Here is a 12661-nt window from a genome sequence, read left to right on the forward strand (position 1 = left end):
CTCGTAGTGTGGTCTAGAAGTGGTAGTGTGGTCTGAAGAGACTGAATATTTTGGGGCTCGTAGTGTGGTCTAGAAGTGGTAGTGTGGTCTGAAGAGACTGAATATTTTGGGGCTTAGAAGTGGTAGTGGTCTAGAATATTTTGGGGGTAGTGTGGTCTGAAGTGGAGACTGAGACTGAATTTTGGGGCTCGTAGTGTGGTCTAGAAGTGGTAGTGTGGTCTGAAGAGACTGAATATTTTGGGGCTCGTAGTGTGGTCTAGAAGTGGTAGTATGGTCTGAAGAGACTGAATATTTTGGGGCTCGTAGTGTGGTCTAGAAGTGGTAGTGTGGTCTGAAGAGACTGAATATTTTGGGGCTCGTAGTGTGGTCTAGAAGTGGTATGGTCTGAAGAGACTGAATATTTTGGGGCTCGTAGTGTGGTCTAGAAGTGGTAGTATGGTCTGAAGAGACTGAATATTTTGGGGCTCGTAGTGTGGTCTAGAAGTGGTAGTATGGTCTGAAGAGACTGAATATTTTGGGGCTCGTAGTGTGGTCTAGAAGTGGTAGTATGGTCTGAAGAGACTGAATATTTTGGGGTCTAGAAGGTAGTATGGTCTAGAAGGCAGTATGGTCTGAAGAGACTGAATATTTTGGGGCTCGTAGTGTGGTCTAGAAGTGGTAGTGTGGTCTGAAGAGACTGAATATTTTGGGGCTCGTAGTGTGGTCTAGAAGTGGTAGTGTGGTCTGAAGAGACTGAATATTTTGGGGCTCGTAGTGTGGTCTAGAAGTGGTAGTATGGTCTGAAGAGACTGAATATTTTGGGGCTCGTAGTGTGGTCTAGAAGTGGTAGTGTGGTCTGAAGAGACTGAATATTTTGGGGCTCGTAGTGTGGTCTAGAAGTGGTAGTGGTCTGAAGAGACTGAATATTTTGGGGCTCGTAGTGTGGTCTAGAAGTGGTAGTGTGGTCTGAAGAGACTGAATATTTTGGGGCTGAATAGTGTGGTCTAGAAGTGGTAGTGTGGTCTGAAGAGACTGAATATTTTGGGGCTCGTAGTGTGGTCTAGAAGTGGTAGTATGGTCTGAAGAGACTGAATATTTTGGGGCTCGTAGTGTGGTCTAGAAGTGGTAGTATGGTCTGAAGAGACTGAATATTTTGGGGCTCGTAGTGTGGTCTAGAAGTGGTAGTATGGTCTGAAGAGACTGAATATTTTGGGGCTCGTGAGTGTGGTCTAGAAGTGGTAGTGTGGTCTGAAGAGACTGAATATTTTGGGGCTCGTAGTGTGGTCTAGAAGTGGTAGTGTGGTCTGAAGAGACTGAATATTTTGGGGCTCGTAGTGTGGTCTAGAAGTGGTAGTGTGGTCTGAAGAGACTGAATATTTTGGGGCTCGTAGTGTGGTCTAGAAGTGGTAGTGTGGTCTGAAGAGACTGAATATTTTTTTGGGGTGGTAGTGTGGTCTAGAAGTGGTCTAGAAGTGGTATGGTCTGAAGAGACTGAATATTTTGGGGCTCGTAGTGTGGTCTAGAAGTGGTAGTGTGGTCTGAAGAGACTGAATATTTTGGGGCTCGTAGTGTGGTCTAGAAGTGGTAGTATGGTCTGAAGAGACTGAATATTTTGGGGCTCGTAGTGTGGTCTAGAAGTGGTAGTGTGGTCTGAAGAGACTGAATATTTTGGGGCTCGAGTGTGGTCTAGAAGTGGTAGTGTGGTCTGAAGAGACTGAATATTTTGGGGCTCGTAGTGTGGTCTAGAAGTGGTAGTGTGGTCTGAAGAGACTGAATATTTTGGGGCTCGTAGTGTGGTCTAGAAGTGGTAGTATGGTCTGAAGAGACTGAATATTTTGGGGCTCGTAGTGTGGTCTAGAAGTGGTAGTATGGTCTGAAGAGACTGAATATTTTGGGGCTCGTAGTGTGGTCTAGAAGTGGTAGTATGGTCTGAAGAGACTGAATATTTTGGGGCTCGTAGTGTGGTCTAGAAGTGGTAGTGTGGTCTGAAGAGACTGAATATTTTGGGGCTCGTAGTGTGGTCTAGAAGTGGTAGTGTGGTCTGAAGAGACTGAATATTTTGGGGCTCGTAGTGTGGTCTAGAAGTGGTAGTGTGGTCTGAAGAGACTGAATATTTTGGGGCTCGTAGTGTGGTCTAGAAGTGGTAGTGTGGTCTGAAGAGACTGAATATTTTGGGGCTCGTAGTGTGGTCTAGAAGGCAGTATGGTCTGAAGAGACTGAATATTTTGGGGCTCGTAGTGTGGTCTAGAAGTGGTAGTATGGTCTGAAGAGACTGAATATTGTGGGGTTCGTAGTGTGGTCTAGAAGTGGTAGTGTGGTCTGAAGAGACTGAATATTTTGGGGCTCGTAGTGTGGTCTAGAAGTGGTAGTATGGTCTGAAGAGACTGAATATTTTGGGGCTCGTAGTGTGGTCTAGAAGTGGTAGTATGGTCTGAAGAGACTGAATATTTTGGGGCTCGTAGTGTGGTCTAGAAGTGGTAGTATGGTCTGAAGAGACTGAATATTTTGGGGCTCGTAGTGTGGTCTAGAAGGCAGTATGGTCTGAAGAGACTGAATATTTTGGGGCTCGTAGTGTGGTCTAGTGTGGTCTAGAAGTGGTAGTGTGGTCTGAAGAGACTGAATATTTTGGGGCTCGTAGTGTGGTCTAGAAGTGGTAGTATGGTCTGAAGAGACTGAATATTTTGGGGCTCGTAGTGTGGTCTAGAAGTGGTAGTGTGGTCTGAAGAGACTGAATATTTTGGGGCTCGTAGTGTGGTCTAGAAGTGGTAGTGTGGTCTGAAGAGACTGAATATTTTGGGGCTCGTAGTGTGGTCTAGAAGTGGTAGTGTGGTCTGAAGAGACTGAATATTTTGGGGCTCGTAGTGTGGTCTAGAAGTGGTAGTGTGGTCTGAAGAGACTGAATATTTTGGGGCTCGTAGTGTGGTCTAGAAGTGGTAGTGTGGTCTGAAGAGACTGAATATTTTGGGGCTCGTAGTGTGGTCTAGAAGTGGTAGTGTGGTCTGAAGAGACTGAATATTTTGGGGCTCGTAGTGTGGTCTAGAAGTGGTAGTATGGTCTGAAGAGACTGAATATTTTGGGGCTCGTAGTGTGGTCTAGAAGTGGTAGTATGGTCTGAAGAGACTGAATATTTTGGGGCTCGAGTGTGGTCTAGAAGTGGTAGTATGGTCTGAAGAGACTGAATATTTTGGGGCTCGTAGTGTGGTCTAGAAGTGGTAGTATGGTCTGAAGAGACTGAATATTTTGGGGCTCGTAGTGTGGTCTAGAAGTGGTAGTATGGTCTTGACTGAATATTTTGGGGCTCGTAGTGTGGTCTAGAAGGCAGTATGGTCTGAAGAGACTGAATATTTTGGGGCTCGTAGTGTGGTCTAGAAGGCAGTATGGTCTGAAGAGACTGAATATTGTGGGGCTCGTAGTGTGGTCTAGAAGTGGTAGTATGGTCTGAAGAGACTGAATATTTTGGGGCTCGTAGTGTGGTCTAGAAGGCAGTATGGTCTGAAGAGACTGAATATTTTGGGGCTCGTAGTGTGGTCTAGAAGTGGTAGTGTGGTCTGAAGAGACTGAATATTTTGGGGCTCGTAGTGTGGTCTAGAAGTGGTAGTATGGTCTGAAGAGACTGAATATTTTGGGGCTCGTAGTGTGGTCTAGAAGGCAGTATGGTCTGAAGAGACTGAATATTTTGGGGCTCGTAGTGTGGTCTAGAAGGCAGTATGGTCTGAAGAGACTGAATATTTTGGGGCTCGTAGTGTGGTCTAGAAGTGGTAGTGTGGTCTGAAGAGACTGAATATTTTGGGGCTCGTAGTGTGGTCTAGAAGTGGTAGTGTGGTCTGAAGAGACTGAATATTTTGGGGCTCGTAGTGTGGTCTAGAAGTGGTAGTGTGGTCTGAAGAGACTGAATATTTTGGGGCTCGTAGTGTGGTCTAGTGGTAGTGGTCTACTGAATAAGTGGTCTAGAAGTGGTAGTGTGGTCTGAAGAGACTGAATATTTTGGGGCTCAGAGTGTGGTCTAGAAGTGGTAGTGGTCTGAAGAGACTGAATATTTTGGGGCTCGTAGTGTGGTCTAGAAGTGGTAGTGTGGTCTGAAGAGACTGAATATTTTGGGGCTCGTAGAGTGTGGTCTAGAAGTGGTAGTGTGGTCTGAAGAGACTGAATTTTGGGGCTCGTAGTGTGGTCTAGAAGTGGTAGTATGGTCTGAAGAGACTGAATATTTTGGGGCTCAGTGTGGTCTAGAAGTGGTAGTATGGTCTGAAGAGACTGAATATTTTTTGGGGTCTAGAAGTGGTAGTATGGTCTGAAGAGACTGAATATTTTGGTCTGTGGAAGTGGTAGTGTGGTCTGAAGAGACTGAATATTTTGGGGCTCGAGTGTGGTCTAGAAGTGGTAGTGTGGTCTGAAGAGACTGAATATTTTGGGGCTCGTAGTGTGGTCTAGAAGTGGTAGTGTGGTCTGAAGAGACTGAATATTTTGGGGCTCGTAGTGTGGTCTAGAAGTGGTAGTGTGGTCTGAAGAGACTGAATATTTTGGGGCTCGTAGTGTGGTCTAGAAGGCAGTATGGTCTGAAGAGACTGAATATTGTGGGGCTCGTAGTGTGGTCTAGAAGTGGTAGTGTGGTCTGAAGAGACTGAATATTTTGGGGCTCGTAGTGTGGTCTAGAAGTGGTAGTATGGTCTGAAGAGACTGAATATTTTGGGGCTCGTAGTGTGGTCTAGAAGTGGTAGTATGGTCTGAAGAGACTGAATATTTTGGGGCTCGTAGTGTGGTCTAGAAGTGGTAGTGTGGTCTGAAGAGACTGAATATTTTGGGGCTCGTAGTGTGGTCTAGAAGTGGTAGTGTGGTCTGAAGAGACTGAATATTTTGGGGCTCGTAGTGTGGTCTAGAAGTGGTAGTATGGTCTGAAGAGACTGAATATTTTGGGGCTCGTAGTGTGGTCTAGAAGTGGTAGTATGGTCTGAAGAGACTGAATATTTTGGGGCTCGTAGTGTGGTCTAGAAGTGGTAGTATGGTCTGAAGAGACTGAATATTTTGGGGCTCGTAGTGTGGTCTAGAAGGCAGTATGGTCTGAAGAGACTGAATATTTTGGGGCTCGTAGTGTGGTCTAGAAGGCAGTATGGTCTGAAGAGACTGAATATTTTGGGGCTCGTAGTGTGGTCTAGAAGTGGTAGTGTGGTCTGAAGAGACTGAATATTTTGGGGCTCGTAGTGTGGTCTAGAAGTGGTAGTGTGGTCTGAAGAGACTGAATATTTTGGGGCTCGTAGTGTGGTCTAGAAGTGGTAGTATGGTCTGAAGAGACTGAATATTTTGGGGCTCGTAGTGTGGTCTAGAAGTGGTAGTATGGTCTGAAGAGACTGAATATTTTGGGGCTCGTAGTGTGGTCTAGAAGTGGTAGTGTGGTCTGAAGAGACTGAATATTTTGGGGCTCGTAGTGTGGTCTAGAAGTGGTAGTGTGGTCTGAAGAGACTGAATATTTTGGGGCTCGTAGTGTGGTCTAGAAGTGGTAGTGTGGTCTGAAGAGACTGAATATTTTGGGGCTCGTAGTGTGGTCTAGAAGTGGTAGTGGTCTGAAGAGACTGAATATTTTGGGGCTCGTAGTGTGGTCTAGAAGTGGTAGTGTGGTCTGAAGAGACTGAATATTTTGGGGCTCGTAGTGTGGTCTAGAAGTGGTAGTATGGTCTGAAGAGACTGAATATTTTGGGGCTCGTAGTGTGGTCTAGAAGTGGTAGTATGGTCTGAAGAGACTGAATATTTTGGGGCTCGTAGTGTGGTCTAGAAGTGGTAGTATGGTCTGAAGAGACTGAATATTTTGGGGCTCGTAGTGTGGTCTAGAAGTGGTAGTGTGGTCTGAAGAGACTGAATATTTTGGGGCTCGTAGTGTGGTCTAGAAGTGGTAGTGTGGTCTGAAGAGACTGAATATTTTGGGGCTCGTAGTGTGGTCTAGAAGTGGTAGTGTGGTCTGAAGAGACTGAATATTTTGGGGCTCGTAGTGTGGTCTAGAAGTGGTAGTGTGGTCTGAAGAGACTGAATATTTTGGGGCTCGTAGTGTGGTCTAGAAGGCAGTATGGTCTGAAGAGACTGAATATTGTGGGGCTCGTAGTGTGGTCTAGAAGTGGTAGTGTGGTCTGAAGAGACTGAATATTTTGGGGCTCGTAGTGTGGTCTAGAAGTGGTAGTATGGTCTGAAGAGACTGAATATTTTGGGGCTCGTAGTGTGGTCTAGAAGTGGTAGTATGGTCTGAAGAGACTGAATATTTTGGGGCTCGTAGTGTGGTCTAGAAGTGGTAGTATGGTCTGAAGAGACTGAATATTTTGGGGCTCGTAGTGTGGTCTAGAAGGCAGTATGGTCTGAAGAGACTGAATATTTTGGGGCTCGTAGTGTGGTCTAGAAGGCAGTATGGTCTGAAGAGACTGAATATTGTGGGGCTCGTAGTGTGGTCTAGAAGTGGTAGTATGGTCTGAAGAGACTGAATATTTTGGGGCTCGGAGTGTGGTCTAGAAGGCAGTATGGTCTGAAGAGACTGAATATTTTGGGGCTCGTAGTGTGGTCTAGAAGGCAGTATGGTCTGAAGAGACTGAATATTTTGGGGCTCGTAGTGTGGTCTAGAAGGCAGTATGGTCTGAAGAGACTGAATATTTTGGGGCTCGTAGTGTGGTCTAGAAGTGATAGTATGGTCTGAAGAGACTGAATATTTTGGGGCTCGTAGTGTGGTCTAGAAGTGGTAGTGTGGTCTGAAGAGACTGAATATTTTGGGGCTCGTAGTGTGGTCTAGAAGTGGTACTGTGTACTGACCTTGGTGTGGTGCGTTGTAGAGGTGGTGGTGCTGAGCCAAGCCCAGCGAGGGGGGAGGAGGCTCCAGGTTACCCAGGGGGAGGTGGTAGGGGCTGGGGTACAGACCGCCTGGGAGAGGGGCGTAGCCTGGAAGAGCAACAACACACATCAGCTGGGTCGGTGCTGGGACAGAGCAAATACCTGCACTCCTTAGGCGGTGGGAACCCCAGGAATGGATAGCCCTACTACTGACCTCTGACCTGTAGACACACGGTTGACCTACTCTGCCTAAGAGAGCGCGAGAGAGAGCGCGAGAGAGAGTGCGAGAGAGAGCGCGAGAGATGTGCCTGTCTTCCCTCCAGGAAAGAGGACAGGAGGAGGGATAGAAGTGGGGCAGGAGAGAGATGAGGGACGAGGAGAGAGAGAGATGAGGGAAGAGGAGAGAGAGAGATGAGGGACAAGGAGAGAGAGAGAGGACAGGAGGAAGGATAGAAGTGGGGCAAGAGAGAGAGAGGACAGGAGGAAGGATAGAAGTGGGGCAGGAGAGAGATGAGGGACGAGGAGAGAGAGAGAGATGAGGGAAGAGGAGAGAGAGAGCTGAGGGACAAGGAGAGAGAGAGAGAGGACAGGAGGAAGGATAGAAGTGGGGCAAGAGAGAGAGAGGACAGGAGAAGGAGAGAGGACAGGAGGAGGGTTAGAAGTGGGGCAGAAGAGAGAGAGAACAGGAGGAGGGATAGAAGTGGGGCAGAAGAGAGAGAGGACAGGAGGAGGAGAATGGACAGGAGGAGGAGAGAGAGGACAGGAGGAGAGAGAGAGGACAGAGGAGGAGAGGGGACAGGAGGAGGAGAGAGAGGGGACAGTAGTGAAGCGGGCAGATAGGGACGCAGATAGAACACTGACAGAACACGAAGGACAGTCTATAACAGTCCGTTACCTTCGTGGGCGGCCCAGAGCTGAGCCATCTGATTGGGTGATCTGTAGGCTGGGTCAGAGGTTAGGGGGGAGGGGCCGGAATAGCCAGGCAGGAAGGGACTGGAGGCTGCTGGGAAGGCATCACCTGGAGGGGTGAGATACGGAGACTTTGAAGCTTTATTGAGACGAGACACACGGACACACAAAGTAGTCAATACAGACTGACATCATCACACTAGAGGTCGACCCATTATGACATCATCACACTAGAGGTCGACCCATTATGACATCATCACACCCATCCCAGAGGCTGAACAAGATCAAAACACTAAAAAGGACAAAAACAGGAGAAAAAAGCCCCGCGGCCCTGAGCCCACTCTCCGAGGGTAAAGGCCCGAGGGAGCCCAGCCCTCTCCGAGGGTAAAGGCCCTGAGCCCACTCTCCGAGGGTAAAGGCCCTGAGCCCACTCTCCGAGGGTAAAGGCCTGAGCCCACTCTCCGAGGCCCTGAGCCCACTCTCCGAGGGTAAAGGCCCTGAGCCCACTCTCCGAGGGTAAAGGCCCTGAGCCCACTCTCCGAGGGTAAAGGCCCTGAGCCCACTCTCCGAGGGGTAAAGGCCCTGAGCCCACTCTCCGAGGGTAAAGGCCCTGAGCCCACTCTCCGAGGGTAAAGGCCCTGAGCCCACTCTCCGAGGGTAAAGGCCCTGAGCCCACTCTCCGAGGGTAAAGGCCCTGAGCCCACTCTCCGAGGGTAAAGGCCCTGAGCCCACTCTCCGAGGGTAAAGGCCCTGAGCCCACTCCGAGGGGTAAAGGGCCCTGAGCCCACTCTCCGAGGGTAAAGGCCTGAGCCCACTCTCCGAGGGTAAAGGCCCTGAGCCCACTCTCCGAGGGTAAAGGCCCTGAGCCCACTCTCCGAGGGTAAAGGCCCTGAGCCCACTCTCCGAGGGTAAAGGCCCTGAGCCCAGCCCACTGAGCCCTCTCCGAGGGGTAAAGGCCCTGAGCCCACTCTCCGAGGGTAAAGGCCCTGAGCCCACTCTCCGAGGGTAAAGGCCCTGAGCCCACTCTCCGAGGGTAAAGGCCCTGAGCCCACTCTCCGAGGGTAAAGGCCCTGAGCCCACTCTCCGAGGTAAAGGCCCTGAGCCCACTCTCCGAGGTAAAGGCCTGAGCCCACTCTCCGAGGGTAAAGGCCCTGAGCCCACTCTCCGAGGGTAAAGGCCCTGAGCCCACTCTCCGAGGGTAAAGGCCTGAGCCCACTCTCCGAGGGTAAAGGCCCTGAGCCCACTCTCCGAGGGTAAAGGCCCTGAGCCCACTCTCCGAGGGTAAAGGCCCTGAGCCCACTCTCCGAGGGTAAAGGCCCTGAGCCCACTCTCCGAGGGTAAAGGCCCTGAGCCCACTCTCCGAGGGTAAAGGCCCTGAGCCCACTCTCCGAGGGTAAAGGCCCTGAGCCCACTCTCCGAGGGTAAAGGCCCTGAGCCCACTCTCCGAGGGTAAAGGCCCTGAGCCCACTCTCCGAGGGTAAAGGCCCTGAGCCCACTCTCCGAGGGTAAAGGCCCCGCGGCCCTGAGCCCACTCTCCGAGGGTAAAAGCCCCGCGGCCCTGAGCCCACTCTCCGAGGGTAAAAGCCCCGCGGCCCTGAGCCCACTCTCCGAGGGTAAAAGCTACGCGGCCCTGAGCCCACTCTCCGAGGGTAAAAGCCCCGCGGCCCTGAGCCCACTCTCCGAGGGTAAAGGCCCTGAGCCCACTCTCCGAGGGTAAAAGCCCCGCGGCCCTGAGCCCACTCTCCGAGGGTAAAAGCCCCGCGGCCCTGAGCCCACTCTCCGAGGGTAAAAGCCCCGCGGCCCTGAGCCCACTCTCCGAGGGTAAAGGCCCTGAGCCTACTCTCCGAGGCTAAAACCCAGCGGCCCTGAGCCTACTCTCCGAGGGTAAAAGCACCGCGGCCCTGAGCCCACTCTCCGAGGGTAAAGGCCCTGAGCCTACTCTCCGAGGCTAAAACCCTGCGGCCCTGAGCCTACTCTCCGAGGGTAAAAGCCCCGCGGCCCTGAGCCTACTCTCCGAGGGTAAAAGCCCCGCGGTCCTGAGCCTACTCTCCGAGGGTAAAGGCCCCGCGGCCCTGAGCCCACTCTCCGAGGGTAAAGGCCCCGCGGCCCTGAGCCCACTCTCCGAGGGTAAAGGCCCTGAGCCCACTCTCCGAGGGTAAAGGCCCTGAGCCCACTCTCCGAGGGTAAAGGCCCTGAGCCCACTCTCCGAGGGTAAAGGCCCTGAGACCACTCTCCGAGGGTAAAGGCCCTGAGACCACTCTCCGAGGGTAAAGGCCCTGAGACCACTCTCCGAGGGTAAAGGCCCTGAGCCCACTCTCCGAGGGTAAAGGCCCTGAGCCCACTCTCCGAGGGTAAAGGCCCTGAGCCCACTCTCCGAGGGTAAAGGCCCTGAGCCCACTCTCCGAGGGTAAAGGCCCTGAGCCCACTCTCCGAGGGTAAAGGCCCTGAGCCCACTCTCCGAGGGTAAAGGCCCTGAGCCCACTCTCCGAGGGTAAAGGCCCTGAGCCCACTCTCCGAGGGTAAAGGCCCTGAGCCCACTCTCCGAGGGTAAAGGCCCTGAGCCCACTCTCCGAGGGTAAAGGCCTGAGCCCACTCTCCGAGGGTAAAGGCCCTGAGCCCACTCTCCGAGGGGTAAAGGCCCTGAGCCCACTCTCCGAGGGTAAAGGCCCTGAGCCCACTCTCCGAGGGTAAAGGTCCTGAGCCCACTCTCCGAGGGTAAAGGTCCTGAGCCCCTCTCCGAGGGTAAAGGCCCTGAGCCCACTCTCCGAGGGTAAAGGCCCTGAGCCCACTCTCCGAGGGTAAAGGCCCTGAGCCCACTCTCCGAGGGTAAAGGCCTGAGCCCACTCTCCGAGGGTAAAGGCCCGGAGCCCACTCTCCGAGGGTAAAGGCCCTGAGCCCACTCTCCGAGGGTAAAGGCCCTGAGCCCACTCTCCGAGGGTAAAGGCCCTGAGCCCACTCTCCGAGGGTAAAGGTCCTGAGCCCACTCTCCGAGGGTAAAGGCCCTGAGCCCACTCTCCGAGGGTAAAGGCCCTGAGCCCACTCTCCGAGGGTAAAAGCCCTGAGCCCACTCTCCGAGGGTAAAGGCCCTGAGCCCACTCTCCGAGGGTAAAGGCCTGAGCCCACTCTCCGAGGGTAAAGGCCCTGAGCCCACTCTCCGAGGGTAAAGGCCCTGAGCCCACTCTCCGAGGGTAAGGTCCTGAGCCCACTCTCCGAGGGGTAAAGGCCCTGAGCCCACTCTGCGAGGGTAAAGGCCCTGAGCCCACTCTCCGAGGGTAAAGGCCCTGAGCCCACTCTCCGAGGGTAAAGGCCCTGAGCCCACTCTCCGAGGGTAAAGGCCCTGAGCCCACTCTCCGAGGGTAAAGGCCCTGAGCCCACTCTCCGAGGGTAAAGGCCCTGAGCCCACTCTCCGAGGGTAAAGGCCCTGAGCCCACTCTCCGAGGGTAAAGGCCTGAGCCCACTCTCCGAGGGTAAAGGCCTGAGCCCACTCTCCGAGGGTAAAGGCCCTGAGCCCACTCTCCGAGGGTAAAGGCCCTGAGCCCACTCTCCGAGGGTAAAGGCCCCGCGGCCCTGAGCCCACTCTCCGAGGGTAAAAGCCCCGCGGCCCTGAGCCCACTCTCCGAGGGGTAAAAGCCCCGCGGCCCTGAGCCCACTCTCCGAGGGTAAAGCCCCGCGGCCCTGAGCCCACTCTCCGAGGGTAAAGCCCCGCGGCCCTGAGCCCTCTCCGAGGGTAAAGGCCCTGAGCCCACTCTCCGAGGGTAAAAGCCCCGCGGCCCTGAGCCCACTCTCCGAGGGTAAAAGCCCCGCGGCCCTGAGCCCACTCTCCGAGGGTAAAAGCCCCGCGGCCCTGAGCCCACTCTCCGAGGGTAAAGGCCCTGAGCCTACTCTCCGAGGCTAAAACCCAGCGGCCCTGAGCCTACTCTCCGAGGGTAAAAGCACCGCGGCCCTGAGCCCACTCTCCGAGGGTAAAGGCCCTGAGCCTACTCTCCGAGGCTAAAACCCTGCGGCCCTGAGCCTACTCTCCGAGGGTAAAAGCCCCGCGGTCCTGAGCCTACTCTCCGAGGGTAAAGGCCCCGCGGCCCTGAGCCCACTCTCCAAGGGTAAAGGCCCCGCGGCCCTGAGCCCACTCTCCGAGGGTAAAGGCCCTGAGCCCACTCTCCGAGGGTAAAGGCCCTGAGCCCACTCTCCGAGGGTAAAGGCCCTGAGACCACTCTCCGAGGGTAAAGGCCCTGAGACCACTCTCCGAGGGTAAAAGCCCCGCGGCCCTGAGCCCACTCTCCGAGGGTAAAGGCCCTGAGACCACTCTCCGAGGGTAAAAGCCCCGCGGCCCTGAGCCCACTCTCCGAGGGTAAAGGCCCTGAGCCCACTCTCCGAGGGTAGACACCCCGCGGCCCTGAGCCTACTCTCCGAGGCTAAAACCCCGCGGCCCTGAGCCCACTCTGCGAGGGTAGATGCCCCGCGGCCCTGAGCCCACTCTCCGAGGCTAAAACCCCGCGGCCCTGAGCCCACTCTGCAGGGTAGACGCCCCTCGGCCCTGAGCCCACTCTCCGAGGGTAGACGCCCCGCGGCCCTGAGCCCACTCTCCGAGGGTAGACGCCCTGCGGCACTGAGCCCACTCTCCGAGGGTAGACGCCCCGCGGCCCTGAGCCCACTCTCCGAGGCTAAAACCCCACGGCCCTGAGCCTACTCTCCGAGGCTAAAACCCCGCGGCCCTGAGCCCACTCTCCGAGGGTAAAAGCCCTGAGCCTACTCTCCGAGGGTAAAGGCCCTGAGCCGACTCTCCGAGGGTAAAGGCCCTGAGCCGACTCTCCGAGGGTAAAGGCCCTGAGCCTACTCTCCGAGGGTAAAGGCCCTGAGCCTACTCTCCGAGGGTAAAGGCCCTGAGCCCACTCTCCGAGGGTAAAGGCCCTGAGCCTACTCTCCGAGGGTAAAGGCCCTGAGCCTACTCTCCGAGGGTAAAGGCCCTGAGCCCACTCTC

General features: G+C 54.0%; 1 protein-coding gene and 1 long non-coding RNA gene across 2 annotated transcripts in view; one reads left to right on the forward strand and one right to left on the reverse strand.

The window, feature by feature from the left end:
• The window catches only part of LOC135564974 (trinucleotide repeat-containing gene 18 protein-like), a 138120-nt gene extending 130219 nt beyond the window's left edge, over positions 1-7901 (reverse strand). The window contains 3 exon segments of the mRNA XM_065011048.1: positions 6760-6885; positions 7673-7795; positions 7898-7901. Of these exon segments, the coding sequence (XP_064867120.1) occupies positions 6760-6885; positions 7673-7795; positions 7898-7901 (253 nt within the window).
• LOC135564837 (uncharacterized) overlaps positions 1-12661 on the forward strand; it is a 349184-nt gene that overhangs the window by 308863 nt on the left and 27660 nt on the right. The gene's annotated exons all lie outside the window — the stretch shown is intronic.

The sequence above is a fragment of the Oncorhynchus nerka genome, linkage group LG26 (assembly GCF_034236695.1).
Source record: "Oncorhynchus nerka isolate Pitt River linkage group LG26, Oner_Uvic_2.0, whole genome shotgun sequence".
NCBI classification, from domain to species: domain Eukaryota; kingdom Metazoa; phylum Chordata; class Actinopteri; order Salmoniformes; family Salmonidae; genus Oncorhynchus; species Oncorhynchus nerka.